The following is a 27,282-nucleotide window of genomic DNA, read 5'->3' on the forward strand; positions in this document are numbered from 1 at the left end:
AATTGCACCACGCTACTTTTAGTAGAGGGGATTTAAAGGAAATGCATGGGACAGGGGCCACCGGCTTGAGTTTCACTACCAAGGCTCTGGACTATGGCACCACCAATACTCCCATTTAAATGTTTGTGAAAGGTGAGACACACACAGGCGCGTCTGTGGCTCCCTATGGGAATAAGTCTAAAGCCTCCAGCCTGTGTGTGTGAGAGGCATGAGAATGTAATGTGTGTCGGTGCTGAGGTGGGAGATGAGTGGCATGAGAATGTAATGTGGGGGTGGATAGTGAGGTGGGCGATTAGTGGCCTGGACTAGGATAAAAGCTCTCTTTGGGACCAGGGAAGATGCCCTGGTATTCATGAAATGGTAGGCAGATGACCCCTAAAATATATTTTGGGGGGTCTGGCCAGTGTAACTAATGCTTCTCTGATCTCAAGATCTTTCATCTTTCTCTCTCATCTCTCTTGCTGTGTGTCCTTGTGTTACATAAGTGATGAATGTGGCCAGGCTCATATACCACCGCCGTACATCATTAGCCATGCATTGGCTAATAGACTATGTTTGAGCATTAATTGGGTTATCAGTAAACCTCCAAATGCAATTTGGAGGTTTACTGGAGCAGATGGAGCAGTCCTCCATAGGAATGGAATGAATGGTGTTCTACAGTATTTACATTTTAATGTTTCAAGGACAAAATTATATGTATTTAATTGTTTTTGTTGTAGTGGCGACAGTAACATTAGAATGTTACGTTAAACTGTACTTTAGGGACAATGTTTTCATGCTTTTTTAAAAATGTTTAGCTCACATAATATACAGTTGGAGTCGGAAGTTTACATACACTTAGGCTGGAGTCATTTAAAAATAGTTTTTCAACCACTCCACAAATTTCTTGTTAACAAACTATAGTTTTGGCAAGTCGGTTAGGACATCTACTTTGTGCATGACATGACACAAGTGATTTTTCCAACAATTGTTTACAGACAGATTATTTCACTTATAATTCACTGTATCACAATTCCAGTGGGTAAGAAGTTTGCATACACTAGGTTGACTGTGCCTTTAAACAGCTTGGACAATTCCAGAAAATTATATCATGGCTTTAGAAGCTTCTGATAGGCTAATTGACATAATTTGAGTCAATTGGAGGTGTACCTGTGGATGTATTTCAAGGCCTACCTTCAAACTCAGTGCCTCTTTGCTTGACATCATGGGAAAATCAAAAGAAATCAGCAAAGACCTCAGAAAAAGGATTGTAGACCTCCACAAGTCTGGTTCATCCTTGGGAGGAATTTCCAAACGCCTGAAGGTACCACGTTCATGTGTACAAACAATAGTACGCAAGTATTAACACCATGGGACCACGCAGCCGTCATACCGCTCAGGAAGGAGATGTGTTCTGTCTCCTAGAGATGAACGTACTTCGGTGAGAAAAGTGCAAATCAATCCCAGAACAACAGCAAAGGACCTTGTGAAGATGCTGGAGGAAACGGGTACAAAAATATCTATATCCACAGTAAAACGAGTCCTATATCGACATAACCTGAAATGACGCTCATCAAGGAAGAAGCCACTGCTCCAAAAAAGCCAGACTACGGTTTGCAACCACATGGGGACAAAGATCGTACTTTTTGGAGAAATGTCCTCTGGTTTGATTAAACAAAAATAGAACTTTGTCCATAATGACCATCGTTATGTTTGGAGGGAAAAGGGGAGGGCTTGCAAGCCAAAGAACACCATCCCAACCCTGAAGCACGGGGGTGACAGCATGTTGTGGGGGTGCTTTGCTGCAGGAGGGACTGGTGCACTTCACAAAATAGATGGCATCATGATAAGGGAAAATTATGTGGATATATTGAAGCAACATCTCAAAACATCACTCAGGAAGTTAAAGTTTGCTCACAAATGGGTCTTCCAAATGGACAATGACCCCAAGCCTACTTCCAAAGTTGTGGTAAAACAGCTTAAGAACAACAAAGTCAAGTTATTGGAGTGGACATCACAACGCCCTGACCTCAATCCTATAGAAAATATGTGGGCAGAACTGAAAAAGCGTATGTGAGCAAGGAGGCCTACAAACCTGACTCAATTACACCAGCTCTAACAGGAGGAATGGGCCACAATTCACCCAACTTATTGTGGGAAGCTTGTGGAAGGCTACCCAAAACATTTGACCCAAGTTAAACCATTTTAAAGGCAATCCTATCAAATAGTAATTGAGTGTATGTAAACTTCTGACCCACTGGGAATGTGATGAAAGAAATCAAAGCTGAAATAAATAATTCTCTCTACTATTATTCTGACATTTCACATTCTTAAAACGAAGTGGTGATCCTAACTGACCTAAAACAGGGACTTTTTACTGGGATTACATGTCAGTAATTGTGAAAAACTGAGTTTAAATGTATATGGGTAAGGTGTATGTAAACCTCTGACTTCAACTGTATTTTAAAAGTATGCAATAGGTGTCTGTAATAGAATAAACGTGGTAAAAACACATTAAGACATTTCTATAGCTTCCAAAATAATTTTTTTACAACTGTGGGGAAATGCAAAGATAGGGGGTGCTGTTTTGAAGCCACCACACTGTCACTCATCGTGTGTGTGTGTGTGTGTGTGTGTGTGTGTGTGTGTGTGTGTACAGTATATAAATCAATGGTTGCATGTTACAAGATCACATACCAGTTTCTGCCTTGCGTGCATTTTTTTTCTCAAGTGAATTAATACTAAAAACAATCAACTTTTAAATATTAAACTGTTTACAATCCTATCATATATTTTATTTAAATATATTCTTTCTACTACCCTATTCTTGCTGGAAATGCACAGGTAAACGTTTTTACCTTATGTGCAAATACGTATTAATTTAATCTTGACCATAATGTACCACAATGTGTTGTCCCTATTCTATTCCCCAGGCCCTGACCCCAAGCCCAAACTGAGAGGAGACACCAGGACATTCAGAGTGTGGCTGGACCCTAACCAGTACCAGCAGGATATGACCAGCAGTATTCAGAACGCCACTGAGGACCCCTACGAGTCCTTCAACATCATCATGAGACGCAAGCCCAAAGAGAACAACTTCAAGGTGCGTAAGGGGGACTGTATTACTGCTCATTACACATGACCCAGACCACCTTTGTTATTTAAACTCCCTCAATATCCCTCCCTCCCCTCCATCCCTACTTTCCTTTTTTCATACTACCTCTCACCTTCCTTCCTCCCTCTTTCCCTTCCCATCATCCCTCCCTTTACTTGAGCATCGCCGCCAGGCCTTGATCTCTTCTTCTCCACCCCACCCCTGGGTGATCAATCACTGACTGGTGCGGCTGGGTCCTGGAGCTGGAAGCCTGAGGGTGATCCAGGATTACCTCCAGCTCAAAGCCTCTGATTCCCCCCCCACTGACCCCAGACAGAGGCCCTCGGGGGTGCGTGACCTTTCACTGCACGCCCCCCTCCCCCTCATCTGTGTCCATCACTGGAGGCATGTCTGTAGTAGGATACACATTCTGTTAAATCAGGTTGCTGCTGGCAGAGAAGGCCAAGAGAGCCAGGAGTTATTTTGGCAATTCAAATGTAACTATCTTTGTGTTGTTTTTCTCTGCCAGGCTGTACTGGAGACGATCAGGAACCTGATGAACACTGAGTGTGTGGTCCCAGAATGGCTCCATGACATCATCCTGGGCTACGGTGACCCAGGCTCCGCCCACTACTCCAAGATGCCCAATCAGATCTCCTCCCTGGACTTCAATGACACCTTCCTGTCGATCGACCACCTGAGGTCCTGTTTCCCTGGTTACACTGTCAAGATCACCGAGGACAACCCTGAGCTGCAGATACCCCCTTTCAGGTTAGGGGTCAAGGGTCAGATGGAGTAGGGTTGGGGTCATGGTCTTCCTGGGGTGTTGTCTTTTTCATGTGGTCCAACCTCAACATATCTTTGAACCTTCTGCTCTTTCCCCATTCTAGAATCAAGTTCCCTGTGCAGAACAAGGTAGACAAAGGCAAGAAGAGGAAGGTAGACTCTGAGGAGAAAAAGGAGGAAGAAAAAACGCTTATAGTGGAGCCTCACGTCACGCCCAACCGGGGACCCTACCCCTACAACCAGCCCAAACGGTGAGGGTTAAAGTTCAGGTTCCCAGGTCAACCAAAAGAGTTCGGGAGTCCCTGCAGGGTTGGCACCGCACAGAGGTCAAGTCCTTGTCCTCTCTCTAGCCAGTCAAGTCTCATCTTGCTCCACTATGTCCACAGGGCTCCTAAATACAGCACCCACCTTTTTGTTTAGCCTATGCTCAGGGCCTGCGTGTTTCCACCCCTAATGTGCCTGCCTGCTCCAAATTTAGCTTCCCCCAAAGGCCTGACTAGTTTATGCTTGAGGACGCTTACTGAGCAAACCTTTCCCCCTAGAGCAAAAACAACCCCTGCTTTGTAAAATGCAACGCTCTTAAAATGTTTATATTTCTGTCAGGGACGTTTTATACTGATTCCTATTTATTCGGGTTGGTGTGTTTTGATTTGCTATGTTAGCGTGAGTTCTGGGGATTTGCGCTGTTGGCTGTGTAGTGTTTTGGTGGTTCTGTTTGGTGAGGTAATTTCCTGACATTTTTAGCCCTGTAGCGAACTAGATCAAAACAAACTGTCAAATTCGGTTGTTGATGTCTTAATTATATCAATCTTAATCATAACTGAGCAGAAATTAATTGGCTTTTTATTTAATGAAATGATCATTCATCTGATCTGATGGTAACTTTGCTTCTTCCAGTTGCACTTTGATATATTCAAATCCTGTTAGTCACAGAAGCTCCTCTGGGTCCCTTGACTGAAACGTCTTTCATGAGGCTTTCAAACACTTCATCACAGAGCTTGTTGAAAACAGCTTTCGTTTAGCTTCTCTGAACATTTTCCTTAAAACCTTCTAACCATGAGTTATAACTTTGTGTTTGAACAGAAATACCATCCAGTTTACACCAACTCAGATTGAGGCCATCCGCGCTGGGATGCAGCCTGGACTGACCATGGTAAGAACATTTTACGGACCTAAGTATACCTCTTGTCTGCTACATTTTTACACGAATGCAATAAACTGACCTCATACTGTTCATAGGAATCATTGATATTACTTTTCATACTTTAATATATTTTCAAGATTAAACATCTTGTAGGAATTGACTACTCCCTACCTGGCCACTTGAATAAACCAAGGCAATGGACAGACGGCATTAAAAGTTTGAGAAACAATTGAAGTCTCCCGTCCATTGGCTTGTGAGTTAAACTGCCTTTCAATCACTCATAGCCCAGGGTGTGATGTTGGCTACTTCAGCAGGCCAGCCATACCAGTGAGCTGTGATATGACAGGTGTAATATTGACCCTGTCTGCTTGAAGAGCTGAGGATTTGTGACCACTCTTCCTGATGCAGGGGGCTCCCCAGCCACTAGTAAATAAGGTGCAGATCAGTCAAATACTTCCCTGAAAGCCCATCCGCTAAATTATCTTAAATGGTCCAGATGAAGAACACACACACACACACAGCCTCTCAGAAACGCACATACATACTCTACTACCCTCTCTGGTGTTTCTGGTGACGGCACACACACACATTACCGCCTTGCTTTGATGAAGCTCATTCCTGGCCTGGTGATTGGTAGCTGGCTGAGTAAATATGGCAGTCGTAAAACAGCTCTGCACAGACACACACACCTCTCACTGGCATGTCACGACAATCTTTAGCAGCCAAGACAGCCTCCCAGTCTCATGCTTCTCCTGTCATCTGTTGGATCAGTGTAGGAGCCATTTTTAACCCTGGTTTAAAGTTTTTACTATGTTTTGGGGTGGCCAGTCTGTAAAGTGGACTGGCTTTTATGTGAGTGCCTTTAAAGGACTTACTTGAGGTAAGACGGTGGCTAAATGTTTTTATGAATATACCGTCAAGTAAACTCCATACCCAGTTGTAGCCTCGGCTTGTCTGTGAGTACCTTTCGTCCTGGGAAAGCCCTGATGAAAATGGAGTAGTTTGTTTATGATCCTTTCCACCTGGTGTCGTGGTGGTTATGTTTGAGGACAGTGATAGTTCTAGACTAGACTTAATGATCTCTAAAGCCTTAATTGGATACAAAGAAGGTCAAGAAGCCGATGGAAAGAGCTACATGCGCTCTCTAGTTTTATTTGTGTTGTCTGTGTTTCTGTGTCTTTGCCTGTGAGTGCAGGGAGGATGACCTTGCATGCACTTCTCACCTTAGCCCTACTCACACACACCGGGCCTAGCTGATCCACTGAGGGGGAAACTGTGTGTGTGTTCTGACAGGCACAGGGCCGCCTTGTCAGAACCACTGTGCTCTCCAATGGCAGAGGCATTTTCTGTTAGCTAACCAGCCTTCTCCTTTTTCTCCTCCGTGCACTTTCTCTCACTGCCTCACGTTCTCTCTCTATCCCTCCTCCCTCTCTCTCTTTTAGGTGGTGGGTCCTCCAGGTACAGGAAAGACCGACGTGGCCGTCCAGATCATCTCCAACCTCTACCACAACTTCCCTGAGCAGAGAACCCTCATAGTCACACACTCCAACCAGGTAGGAAACGCCTCTAAAATGACTCAATTCACATATACTGTATATACAGTGTATTTGGAAAGTATTCAGGCCCTTTGACCTTTTTCCACATTTTGTTACGTTACAGCCTTAGTAAAATAATAATAATAATAATCACACTACCCCATAATGACAAAGCGAAAACCGGTTTCTCTGGTCTGATGAAACCAAGATTGAATTATTTGGTCTGAATGCCAAGCGTCACGTCTGGAGGAAACCTAGCACCATCCCTATGGTGAAGCATGGTGGTGGTAGCATCATGCTGTGGGGAGGTTTTGTCAGAGGCAGGGACTGGGAGACTCGTTAGGATCGAGGGAAAGATGAATGGAGCAAAGTACAGAAAGATCCTTGATGAACTGCTCCGGAGCACTCAGGACCTCAGACTGGGGCGAAGGTTCACCTTCCAGCAGGACAATGACTCTAAGCACACAGCCAAGACCATGCAGGAGTGATTTTGGGACAACTCTCAATGTCCTTGAGTGACACAGCCAGAGCCCAGACTTGAACCCAATCAAACATCTCTGGAGAGATCTGAAAATAGCTGTGCAGTGACATTCCCCGGAATCCAACCTGACAGAGCTTGAGAGGATCTGCAAAGAAGAATGGGAGAAACTCCCCAAATACAGGTCTGCCAAGCTTGTAACATCATACCCAATAAGACTTGAGGCTGTAATCGCTGCCAAAGGTGCTTCAACAAAGTACTGAGTAAAGGGTCTGAATACTTACGTAAATGTGATTATTTCTGTTTTTTATTTTTTATAAATGTGCTCAGATTCATAACCTGTTTTTGCTTTGTCATTATGGGATATTGTGTGTAGATTGATGTGGGGGGACAACTTAATCAATTTTGGAATAAGGCTGTAACGTAACAAATTGGAGAAAGTGAATGGGACTGAATACTTTCCGAATGCACTGTATTCTATCATTTATAGGCATGTAGCAGAAGCTTTTATCCAAAGCAACTTATGGATAACACACAGGCCCCTATATTCATAGATATGGCCCTTATAGTCACAAGTATTGCATGTTGGAAGCTTTTTATGAAAATGATCTTCACCTCTTGACTGATAGGAAGTAAAGTTGCTGCAGGAGGAATTCACCAATCCTCTCCAAAATGGTGCCATTAATCACTGAGAAATCCCAGCCTAAAGTCACGGAGGAAAAATTAAAAAGCTCCCCTGTGCCCCAGTCTCCTCGCCTCAGTATTTAATCAAAAAGCCGTGTCCCCTTTCTGTTCACCCTGCAACACTGTAAGAGGTGTGTGTGCGCAGGCATTCACCTCTGTTCTGTGTGTGTTCCAGGCTCTGAACCAGCTGTTTGAGAAGATCATGGCTCTGGACATAGACGAGCGTCACCTCCTGCGTATGGGCCACGGAGAGGAGGCACTGGAAACCGAGAAGGACTTCAGCAGGTGAGAGAATGCCACGTGGTGTTACACACACACACACACACACACACGTACACGTCTCTCCCTCCCCCTCTCACACACGCCCAACTACACACACACATTCCTGGCTGATCTCACACACAAATCTGCACATGCATACATCTATCTGAGCACACAACCAGCTTCACATACATACAGTGACAAGTATGACAAGTATACCCAGTCGGTCCCACTCATAATTAGTCCAAGTCAGAAAGAGCCACTCCATACCCTCCCCCCATACACTCCAGCCTGGTCATGGCTTTATCTTATTTAGGGACTGCGCTCATGCTTGCTCGCTGTCTCCCCTATTTCCACCAACCATTCCATCCTGACTAGTGCTCTCAACATTTGGGCCCTGTACAGGGTCTCACTGGCCCATTTGGGACTCATTTGTTATGAAAAGTGGTGTTTTTAGAGTTTTATTTGGAGGACCGATTGGCTACCAAAACTGGTTGGGCCTTCAAGACCTTGCTAGGCTGTGGATTTGAGGCCTCGGTTGCCCCTCGTTGTTGCAGACCCCTCGGTAGCCCCTCGTTGTTGGTTGCCCCTCGTTGGTGCAGACCCCTCGGTGGCTCCTCGTTGGTGCAGACCCCTCGTTGGTGCAGACCCCTCGGTGGCCCCTCGTTGGTGCAGGCCCCTGGTGCATACACACAGATGCCAGGAGCAGATTGTCTCACCGGTAGGAATTCTCAGGGCAGCCGCAGTAGTTCACCCACCCACACAATCGGGGGAAGTCTTTGTGTGGCTATGTGTCTCATTCAATGCCTTGAGGTACTGTGACTCAGAGACCTAACCACACAGACATTGACTAGCGGGAGAGAGATGGGGAAGCCAGCAAACTGAAACCATTTACAACAGACCTGAGACTGAGTGGGGAAGGGAGGGAGGAAGAGCGGAAGGGAGAGACCCAAAACCTTCACACGAACTACCTAAAAAGTATTGTTTATTATTGTCAGTCTGCTTTAAAGACCAAAATAGAGATGTCGGTCTAAAATAGTTCCAACCTAATTTAATATTCAGTGCTCGTGCGGCGGCCATTTTGACTAGCTTTGATCTCGCTGTCAGGCGGACTAACTAGTTCATTGAGAACAAGTCTAAACCTCTGAGGATGAATAGCCTCAGGCCTTGTATCAGAGCAGGAGCCTTATGGAGTCTGCCGGTTAGGCTACTACATCTTTAGCCAATGGAAACGATGTGTGCTCAAAGAATGTCAGTGGAAACCACAACATGGGTCTAGTGATACAAAATATACATGGATAGGGTCAGTTGTGTTGATTAAATTGGCAGACATTGCTCTAAACCTAGAGATCTGCCCTTACCTAGCCTTGGCTCACTAAAGTCTTAGTCCGGGATTCAATCCGATCGCGGGTTAAAGGCATTGCAGCTTTTAAAGGCAATGATTCTGCATTCGCAAAGATCCCATTTCCAGTCAATGCTGCGTATGTCGGCTCAATCGGAAAATCCGCAATGCCTATAACCCAAGATCGTATTGAATCGCGACATTAGTATTAGGAGTTCATGCACGGTCCTCTTCTGTTTTAAAACTGAATGGTTTCCTCCTGTTTCTTGCCAACTGAACACAGCTCCTTGTTGCATAAAGCAGAGGTGACGAGTGGATGTGACGGCCCTCTCTGTGGAGGAGCACCATTGCGTTATGCAGATCAGCTAAAGCTAGCTACAGCACCAGGACGAGAGGCAGATTAAGCTGCTGCTAAGAACATGCACACTGACTCCACATTCACTCCTTCCTTCCGGTCCAATGACGAGGAAGGAGTAAGCTGGGGAAACTAATTAACACTACTGTATGGGATGAACAATGAACAGGCATAGAGGCCTTCTCTGTTCTCACTGCTCAACCAATGCTAGTGTACAGTGACATTAATATACAATACTTTGCCTTTTAATCAAAAATGTCAAATGCTGTAAATGGAGTTTCCCTTCTCTCTATTAAGTGAAGTTTTAATATGATATTGAAATACTGGTTGGTCAGAGAACACGGGTGTAAGTTGAAAGCTCTTCGTGACTAAATGGGTCAGTTTGCCTTTTCTCTCTTTCTCGGTCTCTCCTGGGATGGTAGCGCAGAAGGCTGCTTTTGTGAGGAGGGAAACAAGGTCGCCACTTTTTTATATATTTCATTTTCTCATCAGCCGGTGTAATTCTGTTTGAATCCTCTGCTGTGAAGCTTAGTGGGATATCTATTTATAGGTCCCTACCTCAACTATCTCACACACAGCACTGTGTCTGGGTGACCTCTGACATGGCATGTCCCAGTGCCACGTACTAATACTAATTGGCCTTCTGGTTTGTTGTGGCGGGACACCTGACTAGACGACAAGTTCTTACTGTCATTTAGTCTTTTCCGTTTGTTCAAAATAACTATTTATTTATTTATTCAATAGTAGTCAATTGTGGTAAATAATATATTTGATCAGTGGTACACATTATTAGTGACAAAGGAAATTTGGTCAATCTAGCTATTAGTTTTGTGCAATTAATTCCCATCAAGTGTTTTTGGTACCTGTACTTTACTATTTATATTTTTGACAAATTTTACTTCACTACATTCCTAAAGAAATATTGTACTTTTTACTCCATTTTCCCTGACCATCAAAAAGTACTTGTTACATTTTAATGCTTGCAGGACAGGAACATTTGTCAAATTCATACACTTGTCAAGAGAACACGTGGCCATCTCTACTGCCTCTGGCGGACTCACTAAACACAAATTCACCTTTTGTAAATAATGTCTAAGTGTTGGAGTGCGCCCCTGGCTATCCATACATTTTAAAAACAAGAAAATGGTGCCGCCTGCTTTTCCCCTTTACCCCTACCTACATGTACATATTACTTCAATTACCTCGACTAACCTGTTCCCCAGCACATTGACTCAGTATCTGTATATACTGTAGCCTCGTTGTTATTTTATTGTGGTACTTTAGTTTATCTAGTAAATATTTTCTTAACTGTGTTTTTCTTAACCACGTTGATTAAGGGTTTGAAAGTAAACAGTTCACGGTAAGGTCTGCGCCTGTTTTAGTCGGTGCATGTGACAAATACATTTTGATTTGATTACATTTATATAAGGATTTTTAAAGCATTTATACTTTTACTTTTGAGACGTAAGTATATTTGAGCAATTACATTTCCTTTTGATACTTAAGTATATTTAAAACCAAATACTTTTACTGAAGTATTTTACTGGCTGACTTTTCACTTTTACTTGAGTAACCTTCTATTAAGGTATCTATACATTTACTGAAGTATGACAATTGGGTACTTTTTCCACCACTGCCATTGAGTTAGTTTTCGTATACTTTTGATTATCCACTTGAAGCCTGCTGCCTTGTTGCTTGCAGCTGATTCTCACGTGTAGGATGAACATTTTAGCGGTTTAAAACGCTAGGCTGTGGTGTCACAGGTTTAGGCTTCAGATCTCCTCTCAACATGAACATTTCCCCTCAGAATGGCGTGATATGATCCTCGGCTCTGGAAGGGCAGGCAATGTGTAGGGGAGGTTGGTACTGTTAACAGCAATATGAGAATAGGATGTTCTGATTGTATGGGGTTGTTCATGTTACTAGGTGTAATCAACGTCACAAAAAATAGGTAAAAAAATTTAAAAAAAGACGCTAATAAGTCCCAATAATGTAAGGGTTGAGGTTTTCATAGAATGAAAAGACTGATGTAATGTGGAATGTTGTTCAGGTATGGGCGTGTGAACTACGTGCTGGCCAGGAGGCTGGAGCTGCTCCGAGAGGTGGGTCGTCTGCAGGAGAGTCTGGATGTCCCTGGAGACGTGTCCTACACCTGTGAGACCGCCGGACACTTCTACCTCTACCAGGTCAGTACAGGAGGGATGTGTGGGTTCTGGGTGTATGTGTGTGTGTGTCACTTTCCAGTACAGGGAGGACATATGCATTTCCTAATGAATCTTTAATTCCTGATATCCTCACCTGCAAAAATGGAGAATAAAATGCATCTCTAAAATCAAAATTCAAGGGGATAAAGTCTGCTTATCCATGTTACGCTTGAAACATCCCAGTTCAATAAGTGTCAGTATCTATTTTCCTTTCACTTCATATCTGGCTTCGACAGCGAATACCAACATATTATACCAATCCCTCAGTTATTATAGTCAATCCTCAGTTTATTTTTGTCACCTAAATACTGCATACTGGCTCCAGGATGCATCAGCAGAACAGCCCAGAATAGACAACAGAGCCTTTTTAAACAGAGACGACAACCCAAGGCAACTGTCAACTTAAGAAGACCTGAGAGCTCATCCAATAGCCCAAATCAAGAAGAGTTCTCACTGAGGAGGCATGCTGTCAGTCAGACGAAACTGTGAGCACGGGAGGCAGAGGAGTGAGGGAGACGCTGGTTTAATAGCAGATTCCACAGTCGTCGTGTCAGGCTCAGTATTGTAGTGGGGTTTATGGAACCTATGGTGTATGCCAGACCCCTCGCTCAACACATTGAAATCCTCCATGCCAGTCAGGGGGCTCCCCTCTTCTCTGATTCCTATAGTCATCAAGCTTTTTATTGTCTTTGGACAGACGCGAGCAGAACAGACACCAGCTATCTACACGACTTCATGGACAACTCATCAAAAATATCTCCCGTAACATTGTCATAAAGGTTTCTAAATGGTTACCTCTCTCTGTGTATAGGCCTGGGCTCTGTTCCTCATCTGCCCTGTCACCTTACCGCTCAGAGACCCTGTAAGGGATTGGACATCAGGAAGTAATGAGCTTGAGATGGTTCTGATGGAGAATATCAGGGGTGGATAATGGTCTCTGTTAATCGTTATGGTCTATTAAAGCAGATGGCCAAGCTACAGCCCCATTTGTAATACTGATTAAATTGCAAGTTGTTCCACAGTTCTCTAAGGCTGTGTTTGTCACGGTTCCACACGTTCCCGTGACACTCAAGGGGAAAAATATAATTTATATTTTATTCTGTTCTTTTCCCGTTATATTCTCACATTAAAATGTGTGTTGACTGTGTTTGCGTCCATGTCTGTGACTGTGCGTGCCTTTTTGTATGTGATGCAATGAGTGTGTTTGTGTGAAGAAGCGTTCGTGCTCTGTGAATGGGACTCGACTGTGTATCTGTATGAGTGAGAATGCGTGTGTATACCAATAAGAGCAAGACCTGTAACATCCAGGAGGGGGTGTATGTCTGGTGTCCTCCCTCTCCCCGCTGTAGGTGATGTCTCGCTGGGAAGAGTACATGAGCAAGGTCCGGTCTAAGCAGGGCTGTCCGGTGGAGGCCGAGGCCGTGGCAGCACACTTCCCCTTCCATAAGTACTTCTCCAACGCCCCCCAGCCTGTGTTCTACGGTCGCTCCTACGAAGAAGACATGGACATTGCAGAGGGCTGCTACCGACACATCAAGAAGATCTTTACCCAGCTGGAGGTAGGGCAGGCCACACACACACACACACACGTCACATGTTTATCTAGATGAAGGCACATGCTCAACACGCCAAGAAGCTCCTCACTCTGTCAGAGGTCAACATGTCACACACACACACAAGCTCTTGAACACACACATCTTCACCCCAGTCAGTGGTAGGTGTGTCTCACACACACACCATGTCAGCAGATTGGCTGTTCCTCATGGGTCATTAGCCAGCTGTGTGGGCAAGTGGGAGCTGGAACACATTCACTGAACACATGATTGTGTTTACCCCACTGGCTCCATAACAGGTCTGCCTGGGCTCACTGGTGATTGGACATCCTACTCTTTAAGGAAGTAGCATTGCAGCGACCGTTACATTGCATCGAATCAGATTTCAACAGCTGTTTCTGTTGTGATATTAGGAGTTTGTAATATGATGCGGTTGGATAGATGGCGCAATTATTTTCTTTTCCATATTCACCACCATCTTTATCTCCATGCATCTCTTTCTCTCCCTCCTATCCCTTTCCTCTCCCTCTCCTCGCTTTCTGTTTGAGTGTGTTCTGTGAGACATGGGTTGGCATTACATGATGATATCTCACCCTGCTACACCACCTCCCCCATTGGCAGTGACACAGGACCCACTGCATGTCTCCCCAGATGCAGCTGGACGATTACAGATCCCTGCATTCACTCTGCCTTCCCTACACACACACACTCTGAAATCGGACTTCTGTGTACACATACAAACATGCCCCTCCTGGTTGCACCCAGTCTTTTATATAGAGAGAACAATAACATTAGAGATTTATGGGAGCGACGGCCTTGCAGAAGCAATAAAGAAGTTATTCACTGGAGGTAATATCCCAACATGTATGTGTGGCCTTGATTTTTATATGGCTTCCCTCGTATCACTAGCCCCATCACATCAGACGTGAGAACCTCACTGTGTTCACTCACCCCGGCCTCACCCTCACCCATGATGCTGCTGCTGCAGAGATATCGGTCTGTCTCCCTACTCAGACGTTAGAATCTCCCTCTAGAATCACAGGAGAATGAAAATGCTCTGTTGCCTGGCTGCCTACCAGGAGTGTCTTAGAGATGTTTGTGTGTTATGAGGTGCCATCCCAGCAGACGATGCCAACACATATACACACACACACACAACTGGAACACAGTGTACAGCCGTCTACCGCTTGGGTTTCTCTACATCCAGCCTCGTGCTGTTTATCCTCTTTTTCTTCCTCTCTCCTTTCAGTCCGGAGGAAGAAAGACGGCTTAATTTCACCCTTCAACTGCTGAGGAACCACGGGGGGTTAAAAATAGCCCTCATTAATATTACATGTTTTGGTCGCGTTTTAATATTATTGTAAAAATAGTAACTAATCAAATATTTATCTCTCCCAGTTCCCTCTGAGGCTCCTCCTCAGCCCTCCTCACCCCCTCTAGCCCATTGACCGCAAATGTGGCCGTCTCAAAATAACCACACTAGCCCACTCTCATCCTCAGCAGTATAGAGCTATGATATCTCTGCCTGGTCTCTCTCAATTTAAGCCACTCCCTTTCAGTCTCTTTTAGGAAAACACCCCCGATCTCGCTTTTCCCAATCAGAAGAGCCCTGTAATGGAATCTGTTCTGAAGTGCTCGGCTGCTCACTTAGCTTCTATTGAACAGTAACCCATATCCTTAAAATGCTCTCCCTGCCTGCTCCTGAGGATAGAAAGGACTGACAGAGATTGCTGAAAAGCAGGATATCCAGTCTTGAGATCTCAAGGATTTCCTAAAAGCATAGCAAGGTCACGTGCAATTACTGTCTTACAGTTCATTCCTTGTTTTGGTATTTTTTCAATGGAATCTCTTCAGAATCCTATTTTTAGGTGATGGAATGTGACTTTTTTTGTTTTCATATTTAAAATTTTAAAAATTAAAAAATGTATGGCCTTGCATTTGACATATATCTGGACACACAATTGATTATGGTCCTCTATTTTGGCACAAAAGCATTTTTTCCGACATAGATGTTTTGTGTTTATTGAGAGCATCGAGTTAAACCTCCATCCACGGGGATGTGATCTGTGTTATATTACCCTTCATTATTTATTTATTTTTACATCCAAAGACCATTGTGTCATCTTATGATAAACATCTGCTCGCTTTGATGCAGCCCTTTGAACCAGTCATCACTACCTGGCAATGCTGATGATTTAACCTTTAACCCTATCCCCAGCCCTCTGAACCACCTTCTTACTAGTGTGTGTGTGTGTGTCCATCAGGAGTTCCGGGCCTTTGAGCTGCTGAGGAGTGGACTGGACCGTTCCAAGTACCTGCTGGTGAAGGAGGCTAAGATCATCGCTATGACCTGCACCCACGCTGCCCTCAAACGCCATGACCTGGTAGAGCTGGGCTTCAAGGTCAGACAAACACACAAACACTACACACGATCACGACACTACGATCACACACACAACTCGGGACAGAGGCAACTCGTCACCTACACACATGTTCTTGTGTTTTCAGTATGACAACATCCTGATGGAGGAAGCAGCTCAGATCCTGGAGATCGAGACCTTCATCCCTCTCCTGCTGCAGGTAAATTACTACAGCCAGACCCCAAAATCCCACCGGTGCTAAACCCCAATGTTCAGCTCTAAAGCCCTTTTTTTAGGTCTATACTTCCCCTAAGAAGAGAACTCCTTGTCACTCAGGATGAATGGGTCCATCCACTGTTAATGTGGTCATCATGCTGGGACCTAATAGCCTCAGGTAGCAGATGGCACTAGGGTCTGTTTACAGAGGAGACCATTAAGCCACATCAACCAGGCCAACAACCTCTTAGTCTCTCGCTCCAACCAACGCAAACATCCAAACCCATCATGTCTGCTGTCGTAGCATCGCAGGCGGTAACGAGAATCCACATCCCCCACCTTTAATTTTTCTTCCATTGGGTCCCTATCGGAGATTGAATCTGGCTCGATTTATGAGCCTTGGTAATGTTAGGTTTGTCTGGGGTCAAGCCCTCATTACTCTCCCTCCTAATCAGCAGAAGCATAGTAAACGCATCAGTGAGGCTCCGCTCTGTCTCTATCCTACCTCTCCTCTCCTGCATTCCCAGTATTCTATGCCAGCCAGATAGTTGGCGCACAAAGTTCACCACTCAGTTAACAGGCAGAGGGAGGAGAATGGAGAGAAGGAAAGGTGAAGAACAGATGTGTGAAGAGGTGCAGGGCTGGTGATGGGCGCTTTTGAAATGCAAGGCTTTTTCCCCTAAGAACACTTTGTGGAGAAGAACTGACCTTGTGTCTTTCCTCTCTCTCTCCAGAACCCAGAGGACGGTTACAGCAGGCTGAAGCGTTGGATCATGATAGGAGACCACCACCAGCTTCCCCCCGTCATTAAGAACATGGCCTTCCAGAAGTACTCCAACATGGAGCAGTCCCTGTTCACCCGCTTCGTACGCCTAGGGGTGCCCACCGTCGACCTGGACGCTCAGGGACGTGCCCGCGCCAGGTGGGTAAGGCACACTGGGGACAGGGTTCAGACAGAAATGCTGAATACGGCACATATTATTCTCATCTAATCAAACATCAACAAGTCTGAACATGCGGGAAGTCATTTGACGTTTTCATCATCAAACATTTGTGCAAAAAAATCTACAGAATATTTGGTTTAGTGTGTGTGACATCTCTTAATCCTCTTAAATGTAAGACGAGACAAAAAGAACTAGTCTGTTAGCCAGGAGGGTTTAATTGGTTATGTCCATGATCTAATAGGTTCTAAGTAGCCGCTGATACACGTGAATGGCTCCCTGGCTAATTGGCTTGGCTAATCAGTAGTAGTGCCCTCAGTATGTACTGTATACTAACGTGGACGCTAAGCTAGAGTGGTGAATAGTGAATCTCTCTTTAAAGGTGCTACACACAGGGTTTGTTTGACACTTTTGCGTTATAATTACAGAAAATGTTGATCATATATCTGGCGCTAAAAGGGGAATGATAGTGTTTCACATTATTACTTACCTGCCAGCCAGTATTGTGGTTGGCTGTGATATTTGCCTATCTGCTGGGGAAACTGTTTTGACTTTGTGGCTGGGTTATCTAATGGACATCACTAATTTCCTGGTTGCGAAAATTCTACACTGTTCACTCAATTTCAGTTTGTGAGAAAACAAGCACTGAATAGTGTTCCATCACTGTACCATCTAAATCACAAACAAATATATTTCAACTACAAACGATGTAGGTTTTACAGCTGTTTGAAGCTGCTTCAAACAGCTGTAAAACAATGTTTTTGTTCAAAATATATTTGTTAGTGATTTAGATGGTACAGTGATTCCGTACACTATTCAGTGCTTGTTTTCTCACAAACTGAAATCGAGCGAACATTGCATTTTTGCAGCTAGGAAATGACAGAGTGGTTTCCACTAGGTAACCCAGCCACAAAGTCAGAACAGCTTTCCCAGTTTGACAACAGATTCCGCTCTGGCAGGAGAAATCCAACGGCCAGTATCACGGCCAGTCACAACACTGGCGGGTAAGTAATACTGTGAAACACTCATTCCACTGTTAGTGGCAGATAAATGATGGCCACTTTCTGAAATTACAATGCAAACATTCTACAAAATCCTATGTGTAGCAGCTTTTAAATAGTACGGTGTCTTTCTCTAACCATATGAATGAATGCTAACATGGTTCTCCACCTCTCCTCCAGTCTGTGTAACCTGTATAACTGGCGCTATAAGCAGCTGGGGAACCTGCCCCACGTACAGCTCTTGCCCCAGTTCCAGGCCCCCAACCCTGGCCTGACCTTTGACTTCCAGCTAATCAACGTGGAGGACTTCAACGGAGTGGGGGAGTCCGAGCCCAACCCTTACTTCTACCAGGTTAATAATGCACATTTCTACAGGAACAAGCACTTTGCGTACGCACACACACTCACCACAGTAGCAAAGTAGTGTTTATTGTTCAAGGATTCATTCGTTTTAAACCTTAATGGATTCAGAACAAGTCCAGATGATATGTTCATTACCTGGGCTAGCTCACCGTTAACACTGGATCCACTCAGGACAGGCTAATGACTCTCTCCTCCAGACTAGCAGTTAGATTGTCTTTCCTTAGGAAGTGGCTTAGGCTGGTGTCTGGCTCTGTGTCTGTCGGTGTGTCTGGCTCTGTGTCTGTCGGTGTGTCTGGCTCTGTGTCTGTCGGTGTGTCTGGCTCTGTGTCTGTCGGTGTGTCTGTCGGTGTGTCTGTCGGTGTGTCTGTCGGTGTGTCTGTCGGTGTGTCTGTCGGTGTGTCTGTCGGTGTGTCTGTCGGTGTGTCTCGGCCTGTGTCTTTCTCGGCCTGTGTCTTTCTCGGCCTGTGTCTTTCTCGGCCTGTGTCTTTCTCGGCCTGTGTCTTTCTCGGCCTGTGTCTTTCTCGGCCTGTGTCTTTCTCGGCCTGTGTCTTTCTCGGCCTGTGTCTTTCTCGGCCTGTGTCTTTCTCGGCCTGTGTCTTTCTCGGCCTGTGTCTTTCTCGGCCTGTGTCTTTCTCTGTGTGTGTCTTTCTCTGTCTTTCTGTCTGTGTGTGTGTCTGTCTCTGTGGTTTCTGTGTCTGTGTGTGTGTCTCTGTCTCTGTGTCTGCGTCTCTGTGTGTGTCTGTGTCTGCGTCTCTGTGTGTGTCTCTGTCTCTGTGTGTGTCTGTGTCTCTGTGTGTGTCTCTGTCTCAGGGTTTCTGTGTCTGTGTCTGTATGTGTGTCTCTGTCTCAGGGTTTCTCTGTGTGTGTCTCTGTCTGTGTGTGTGTCTCTGTGGTTTCTGTGTCTGTGTGTCTGTCTCTGTGGTTTCTGTGTCTGTGTGTGTGTGTCTGTCTCTGTGGTGTCTGTGTGTGTGTCTCTGTCTCTGTGGTTTCTGTGTGTGTGTCTCTGTCTCTGTGTGTGTCTGTGTGTGTGTCTCTGTCTCAGGGTTTCCGTTAGGGAAATGTGGCGCCAGACATTTGACTGGCAGCGTTTTAATTTACCAGACCCATATGCATCTGATTAGGGCGTCTACCCACAGTGCTCAGAATTACAAATCAGGTTTAGATTATGGTGATACATTTGAACAGAACATGCAGCGCCGTGCGTCGTCCTTACGGAGTTCTGATGCACACTTTGAAGCTGGGTTTGGCGGTATTCAGATGTTCATGCCGCCATACCGTTTCTGTGCCATACCGTTTCTGTACCTTCCTGGGGTATAAAAAGGGGAGGGGGGCTATTTCTGGCGGGACGCACAAAATAATTTAGGCAACAGAGATCTTGACCCAGGCGAGGATTGAATGTCTCTGCTTTAACCAAGAAGCTTGATGTAGCCACTTAGCCAGCAAGTTAGCAAAACCCATGTATAGCTGGAGCTCTGTGCTGGGTATGTATTTGACATCTTATATTTCTTGTCTATATGTTATAAGCAGTGGCGTAGCCCTCAGACCCTGTACAGTTTATGGTATAAACGGTATATCGGCCAGTAATACTTTGAATATGTTAGAATAACTGTCCACATTTACTTTTCCTTAGTCAGAAAGATGAGTAATGAACAGCAAAATCAATCTACTTTCCCTCATAGTATTCTATTGGTCGGCTTGTCGTTCTGTGCAAGAAGGAAATGGCCTGTTCCAAACAGACTCTGGGACAGTTGTGGGACGATAGATCCCAAATTCATACAACCAATACATTAACAACAAAAACAACTTAAAAATCAATGAGGCTGATGCAACAGAGCAGAACGTTTAGGTTAAAATGTTGATAAACGATCATTTCTTCACATTATAAGCGCACCAACGCACACAAGCAGTAGGCTAGGCACAAATGTTCATTCCCTAATGCCATGAGCAGGAAAACACTTTGTCAAAAGGGCACCTCTGATGTTAGCAGTTTCATGTGCCGGATAAGAAAATAGCTGTTAGAAATCTAGGAAGAGGAGAGATCTAAAGATGTAGTCTTACATTACAGGACAATGACAGAATGTTGATTTGAAAACCAATAGAACATGAGAGAAATAAGCTTCTGGTTTCAGTGGGATATGGATGTCTTTATTAAAGAATTGCCTCCACGTTTCTATGGTGGGATTTTGCCGAGGCTACTTTGAAGCGAGGTAAGACTTGCCTCATATGAAGTAAAACGTTCCGGTTTTAAGAAATGAAGTATATGTTTTTGAAATGCATACTCCCTCCAGCTCATTGCCAAGTGGTGTGTGAAGCGCTGAAGCGTATTTGCCTATGTACCTAAATGGCGAATGGGAAGCACGCTTCAATTACCAGATGCGAAATAAAATAGTATCTCTTTTTAATCGTGGCCATCTCTAAACTGTTTTTAACACGTGATTGCGTTGTTCAAGCTTGGTTCACTCCAGCAGCCACGAACAGGCTGTTTGAGTAGCTGTATCAGCAGCTACATGACAGAGCTGGATCTGTATGCTGTGCACATGATAAGGTGCATCACGACTAACAAAAATGCACTAGGCAATTTAATTATGCAAATGAACCTGTAGACCGATCAGCATGACCGGTCAAATGTTTTTCCATCAACTGGTATTTCCGTCAATGAATAGGCTAAAACGCATTATTTCACAAGGGGATTGGTTTCTTCTTCTCCAGGACAAGTGGCCTGCGGCAATTAGATTTATCGGCTTTTCATATTTTTTAGGGGGGGTGGCAAAAACCGGCTATTACTGGCTAAGGGAAACCCTGGTGTGTGTGTGTGCTGAATCTGCCCATTGTTGGTTAAATGAGGAGCATGTGTCTCTCGGTCTGTCTCTGTGTGTGTGTGTCACATGAGCTCCTCTCCTCTCTGTTTTCCTATTGCCACTTTTAGGTGCCTCAAGGAAATGTAGCACATCTCATAAATACTCACCCCCCCTTAAGCACTCTTGTCCCGAGACCAGAGGGGTAGTGGCCCCCACCACATATATATACACACACATCAAGAGATCAGAGGGGTGAATTGGACTCTGGAGAGGCAATAGTGTCCAAAAGTGTGGTGAATGCCTGTCACAGCTGTTCAAACATCCCCCTTCCCCCATCACACACTCCAGCTCAAGGCACTCCATTGGGCACTAGCAACAGGAGACCTAGCCAACAGCGATCTATCCCCCTGTCTCTTTGGCATGGCTCATTTGCTAAAGTACATTTTACGTTAATACTGCAACCCCTCAAGATCATTGTGAGTGCCCCTGCTCTGTACACACACTTGCAATGGGCCATAAAATGAAAATGCTTCCCCTTATTAATGTACATGTACCCCAGGTTGGGAACCACTGGACTACACTGTATATGGTTTTAGCCTCACTTCATTATTCAATAGATCACTGATGGGAGCTAGAGAAGATTGAAGTCACTAGTCATTGGAAAAGGTTAACATTAGATGGATTACTTTAGTAGATTACTTTAGTATGTCTGTGTATTTACCAGTACGTTACATTCTCAGTGTCTTTCACTCAGCCCTGATTCTACAGTAGTTCAACTGAGGACCTTTTAACTCTTTAATTTTCCAAAACGCTAGAACCGCTAAGGCAGTAATTTTGACTGCTCATGGGCTTTTCCTAAATACGTCTAAATACGTCTATATACTGTAACATGCTGCTGCTGGTAGAGTCTTAATATCACTAACGGAACTGGAGTTATAACCAGTTTTATGGTGGCATGTCTTTTTTTAAATGGGTTTTCCCCCCCATTGCTCATCTTCCTGACAGTTGGGTCTGGTCTGCTCCTTCTCCCAACAGTGTAATGGGCCGTGCCCAGTTGATAATCACTCAGATAATATCCTCAACTGAACCTAAACTATACCGAAACTAATTTCACACGCATAAGAACCAATGAAATGACGTAAAGTATGATGAGGGAGAATGGGTGAGTTGATGAGGGAAGGGAAGGGAAGGGAAAAATGCTAAATGTGGTAATCACCAGTTGTCATGAAGAACAGAGTGGGCCATTGTTTTGGTATATTTGAAATGTTTATCTTTCCACCAAACCCAAGCAGTTTTATCAGTCTACTTGGCGTACACAGTGAGAGCTTGCCATTGTAAATTACCCACCAAGACCACGATGAATGGATGCACATGCTGCGTTTGCGCTGCTATAAGATCTGAATGAGAACTCTGGAGAGGAAGAAATGAATCATGACATTTCTGGTTATTCTCCTGATTAACCTACAGCTCCGAGGCCTACAACAGTGCACACTGAGCAAGTGCCCGTGCCACTACCAAATGAAACGGTGAGACAGGAGAGAGGAAAGAACTGCACCATTTCTAGATGGAACAAGCCAGTGACAATGCTACGTGACAATTTACCAGCACAAAATGTAATCACTGAGACAGCAGGCCCTTCATCTCAACAAAATACATCAGAAATGCCCTCACCAGCTTTCATTGTTTATGCGACATGGCCATGTTACAGCATTCAGAAACGTTACTGTGGCTAAGCACGGAGACCCTGTCTGTTGATGAGCTGGGAAGCATTCATTTCCATCCTGTATGTCCGTGGAGCATTCGGTGGGAAGAGCGTGGACATGGAGAGCTTTTGTTCAGACATGTATGGGATACTTTTCTTTAGAGAAACCATGTCACAGGATCGCTTCAGAGATTATGCGTTACCTCCATTTTGATGACAGACAAATTGGCCACGGTATCTGATGTATAAGACTATTTTTAGCTGCTGTCATATTGACACTAATATTTATTATAATGCCATTATAAATCAGCTTTTGTGCTGATTTTCACTATCAAGCACACTTGGTGCTTTAAAAGATGTTTAGACTACTGCTGTTTTCATCGATTGACCACGTGTCTTGCTGACCGCGTGCCTTGCTGACCGCGCCTTAGACCTTCATAAACACAACAAAATATTTTTTTTTGCGATAGCGTATATGAAATGTATTAATTACACTGTTAGAATGTTGCAGTCAGAATGACTGCTCATTAGCTTGTAGAGGTGGGGCCCTCGAGGCCCAGCGGTTTTAGTGTTAATGGGCAGAGGAGTGTGCCACAGCAACATACTCTTTCCCTCCCTTTTTCTTTCCCTCTTTCCTTCCCATCTTCCTTGCTTTCAGCCACATGCCAGTCCTGGGCCGTTACACTCAAACTGAGGTGATGGGCAGAGGCAGCTGTTGCCATGGTTACTGAGATATCTGGAGTTTGGGCACATTAGATCACATTTATATTAAGCAGTGACATGAGACAGACGGGCACAACTACTGGATACGCCACACGCAAGCACCCACACACTGATGTCTGCGCTGATGGGTGGATATGTGTGCCTTACTGCATGTCTGTATCCTAGGGAGTGTCTCTGGGCTTCAAACTGGGGCCCAGAGTATTTCCTGGTCAGATCACACAGTTAGGAAAATCTCCTGGCCTTAGTCATATTAACGGGCTCCATATCAGTCCATCCAGGTGAGGGGAAACACAAGGTACATTGTTTTTATGAGATTCCATGGCTAGCTGTCTAGCAGAGGAGGGGAAGGGGGAGAGATGCCTCTCAGACTCCACTCTGTGTCACACCAACCACTGCTTGGGCACAGATTTAATATACACACACAATGGTTTACATTACCCTAAAGGACGGATGCTCTCTGGGTACTAAAAGAGTTTGACTTTAGTGTGGAAATAAATTTGTATTACGAACATGAACACTTTTGTAATCATCTCACTTTCTCCCCTATGTAATATAGGCCCATTTAAAACGAGTAGGGGGAACACATTCTCATACGCTAGGAAATTGGTTTTTGTATTTGTATTAGTATTTTGTTTAATTTCCTCTGTGTGCAAAACGTGTTATCTAACCTGCCCTCCCCTCCCTCCCTCTAGAATCTCGGTGAGGCAGAGTACTGTGTGGCTCTGTTCATGTACATGCGTCTGTTGGGTTACCCTGCCGACAGGATCAGCATCCTCACCACCTACAATGGACAGAAACACCTCATCAGAGACGTCATCAACCAGCGCTGTGCTGGGAACCCCTTCTTTGGACAGCCCAACAAGGTAAGGTCTCATATATTTATATGTGCGCAGAATGACAGAAATCACATTTAGATTATGGTAATTCATCTTAACAGAACATGCAACTCAGAGGAAACTTTGAAGATGTTAGAATAACTGTCCACATTTACTTCTCCTCAGACAAGATGAGGAACAAATAACAAAATCACTATCCTATGTCTATCTACTAACCCCCATAGTAGAGAAGTTGACCTATTCTATTGGTCAGCTTATCCGTGCGAGAAAGAAATGGCCTATTCCAAACAGATTCTGGGTCAGTTGTGGGACGATAGATCCCAAATTCATACAATACATTTGGGGGAAAAAACACATTAAAAATGAACGAGGCTGATGCAACGGATCAGAACATTAACTTAAAATGTTGATCAACTATTTCTTCACATTATAAACTGAGCAATGCGCACAAGGAAGTAGACTACGCGCAAATGGAAGTTCAATAATGCAATTAGCGGGAGAACACCGTTGTCAAGTGCACTGCACCTGCCAGCAGTTTCATGTTACAGAGATGAAATTATCCCTTATCAATCTTGATAGATGGGCCATCTAAAGATGCAGCAACTAGCATGGGTTGCTAATAATAATTGTTCCTTTGGCTCCTGAACAATGAAGCAAAGTTGTTTTGAATACAATAGAACATGAGAGAAATAGGCCATTTTTTTCGATGGCATATGGACATCTTTAAAGAGTAATTGCCTCCACATTTATAGAAACTGATTTTGACTAGGCTACTTTAAAGCAAGGTAAGAAAAAATATTAAGTAAAGTATTCAGATTTCACACAATTAGGTATGTTTTCAAAATGCGTACCGCCTCCAGCTCATTGCAAAGTCGTGTGACGCGCTGATGTATGCCTACCGTTGGCTACGCACTTGAATGGGAAGAGCGCTTCAATTACCAGTTTGAAAAATAAAATAGTAGCTATTTTTTATCGTGGTCATCAAAACAATTTTAACACGCGATTGCATTTAGAATTGTTCCTTAATGATTGAGCCTATAAAAGCACATGTTTCACTCCAGCAACAACAGGAGCTGTAGCAGCAGCTCTCACGCTGTCTGACAGACTTTCCTCTCTAACTAGGCTCTGTATCTGTATGCTGTGCGTGTGCGATGAATAAGAATCATAACGACTACCGAAAATACACAGCAATTTAATTGTACAATTTAAGTGTACCTATAGACCGATGACCATGTGCTGTATTTACATCGGCTGGTATTTTCGTCAATTAATAGGCTAAAAAGCATTATTTGCCTATTTTATTTATCAGCTTGAGAAAAAGATTGGCCAAAAATGGCTTTTACCGGCTAACGGAAACCCGGGCACACACACCAAACCCGGACACACACACCAAACCATGTAAACACACAGAAACCCATTCTTTGGACAGCCCATGAGGGTAAGGCATCACAGATTTGGACACATACAGTGCATTCGGAAAGTATTCATACCTCTTGACCTTCTCTACATTTTGTTACGTTAAAACCTTACTCTAAAATGGACTAAATAAATAAAAATCCTTATCGATCTACACACACTACCCCATAATGACAAAGCGAAAACTGTTTTTTCAAAAATGTTCCAGAAGGACATCCATGTCTGCAGCACTCCACCAATCAAGCCTTTATGTTAGTGGCCAACGGAAGCCCCTCAGGAAAAGGCACACGACAGCCCACTTGGGGTTTGCCAAAAGGCACCTAAAGGACTCTGACTGTGAGAAACAAGATTCTCTGTTCTGATGAAACCAAGATTGAACTCTTTGGCCTGAATGCTGAGCGTCACGTCTGGAGGAAACCAGGCACCACTCATCACCTGGCCAATACCATCCCTACGGTGAAACATGGTGGTGGCAGCATCATGCTGTGGGGAGGTTTTTCAACGGCAGGGACTGGGAGACTAGTCAGGATCCAGGAAAAGCTGAACGGAGCGAAGTACAGAGATCCTTGACCTGCTCCAGAGCGCTCAGACCGGGGCGAAGGTTCTCCTTCCAACAGGACAACCACCCTAAGCACACAGCCAAGACAACACAGATTATGATTTGTTTAAGTCAAGGGATCTGAATACTTTCCCGAATGCACTGTACACGACTCTAAGCATGATGGGATGTTAATTTCATAATGAACTTTGGAACCACACATGTGTGGATGCACCTGCTTTCAATATACTTCATCCCTAATTTAATCAAGTGTTTATTTTATTTAGTCAGTTAACTGAAACTGTCACTGATTAGCCAGATAGTGTTCCAACCAGGGCTGAAGCCATCCCTTGTTAGAGGTGAATGATGAACATCAGCATTGTTGTGCTACGCACCTCAAGGCCCTGGGTTTGAATAGTTCTGTATTCCACTGTGGACCACAGTACAGTGAGCCTTAGGAACTGTTCACATACATATGCATCAGGAGCAAATTTAACATATCTCAAATTTTTAGCATACTATGCATTTTTAAGGACTTGTTGTAGTTACTGGGTAAATGGTAAAGTGCTCTCCTAAATGTGTGTGTGTGTGTGTGTGTATATATATATATATATTTTTTTAAATATATTTAAGCTAGGCGAGTCACTTGAGAACAAATGATTATTTACATTGACTGCCTACACCGGCTTAACTCTGACTTTACTCTGCCTACACCGGTTTAACTCTGACTTAACTCTGATATTTTTATAAACACTAAAGCCGTTTGCTGTGTTTAACCTGCTACTTTAACTGGGTGATGGGGTCATTTGATTAATGCACACAATCACATTAATGCAAACTCGATTTAGAGCGATCACACTCATACACACATCCATAGGCAGGTCAGGGCTAATTTAGATTGACATTGATAGAACACGTAACACAAGCGATAAGGTTAATCAGTCCACCTAGTTATTCACTGCGACGCTGTGGA

The 27,282-nt window shown here is 44.2% G+C and overlaps 1 protein-coding gene across 1 annotated transcript in view; it reads left to right on the forward strand.

The window, feature by feature from the left end:
- aqr (aquarius intron-binding spliceosomal factor) overlaps nt 1-27,282 on the forward strand; it is a 53,116-nt gene that overhangs the window by 15,592 nt on the left and 10,242 nt on the right. Inside the window, exons 19-31 of the mRNA XM_031828789.1 lie at nt 2,913-3,082; nt 3,603-3,844; nt 3,964-4,110; nt 4,943-5,012; nt 6,446-6,556; nt 7,876-7,985; nt 11,709-11,844; nt 13,212-13,421; nt 15,680-15,817; nt 15,924-15,995; nt 16,726-16,913; nt 18,114-18,285; nt 24,212-24,382. Of these exons, the coding sequence (XP_031684649.1) occupies nt 2,913-3,082; nt 3,603-3,844; nt 3,964-4,110; nt 4,943-5,012; nt 6,446-6,556; nt 7,876-7,985; nt 11,709-11,844; nt 13,212-13,421; nt 15,680-15,817; nt 15,924-15,995; nt 16,726-16,913; nt 18,114-18,285; nt 24,212-24,382 (1,937 nt within the window). The remainder of the gene's footprint in view (nt 1-2,912; nt 3,083-3,602; nt 3,845-3,963; nt 4,111-4,942; nt 5,013-6,445; nt 6,557-7,875; nt 7,986-11,708; nt 11,845-13,211; nt 13,422-15,679; nt 15,818-15,923; nt 15,996-16,725; nt 16,914-18,113; nt 18,286-24,211; nt 24,383-27,282) is intronic.

Source organism: Oncorhynchus kisutch, linkage group LG7, assembly GCF_002021735.2.
Source record: "Oncorhynchus kisutch isolate 150728-3 linkage group LG7, Okis_V2, whole genome shotgun sequence".
Lineage (NCBI taxonomy): Eukaryota > Metazoa > Chordata > Actinopteri > Salmoniformes > Salmonidae > Oncorhynchus > Oncorhynchus kisutch.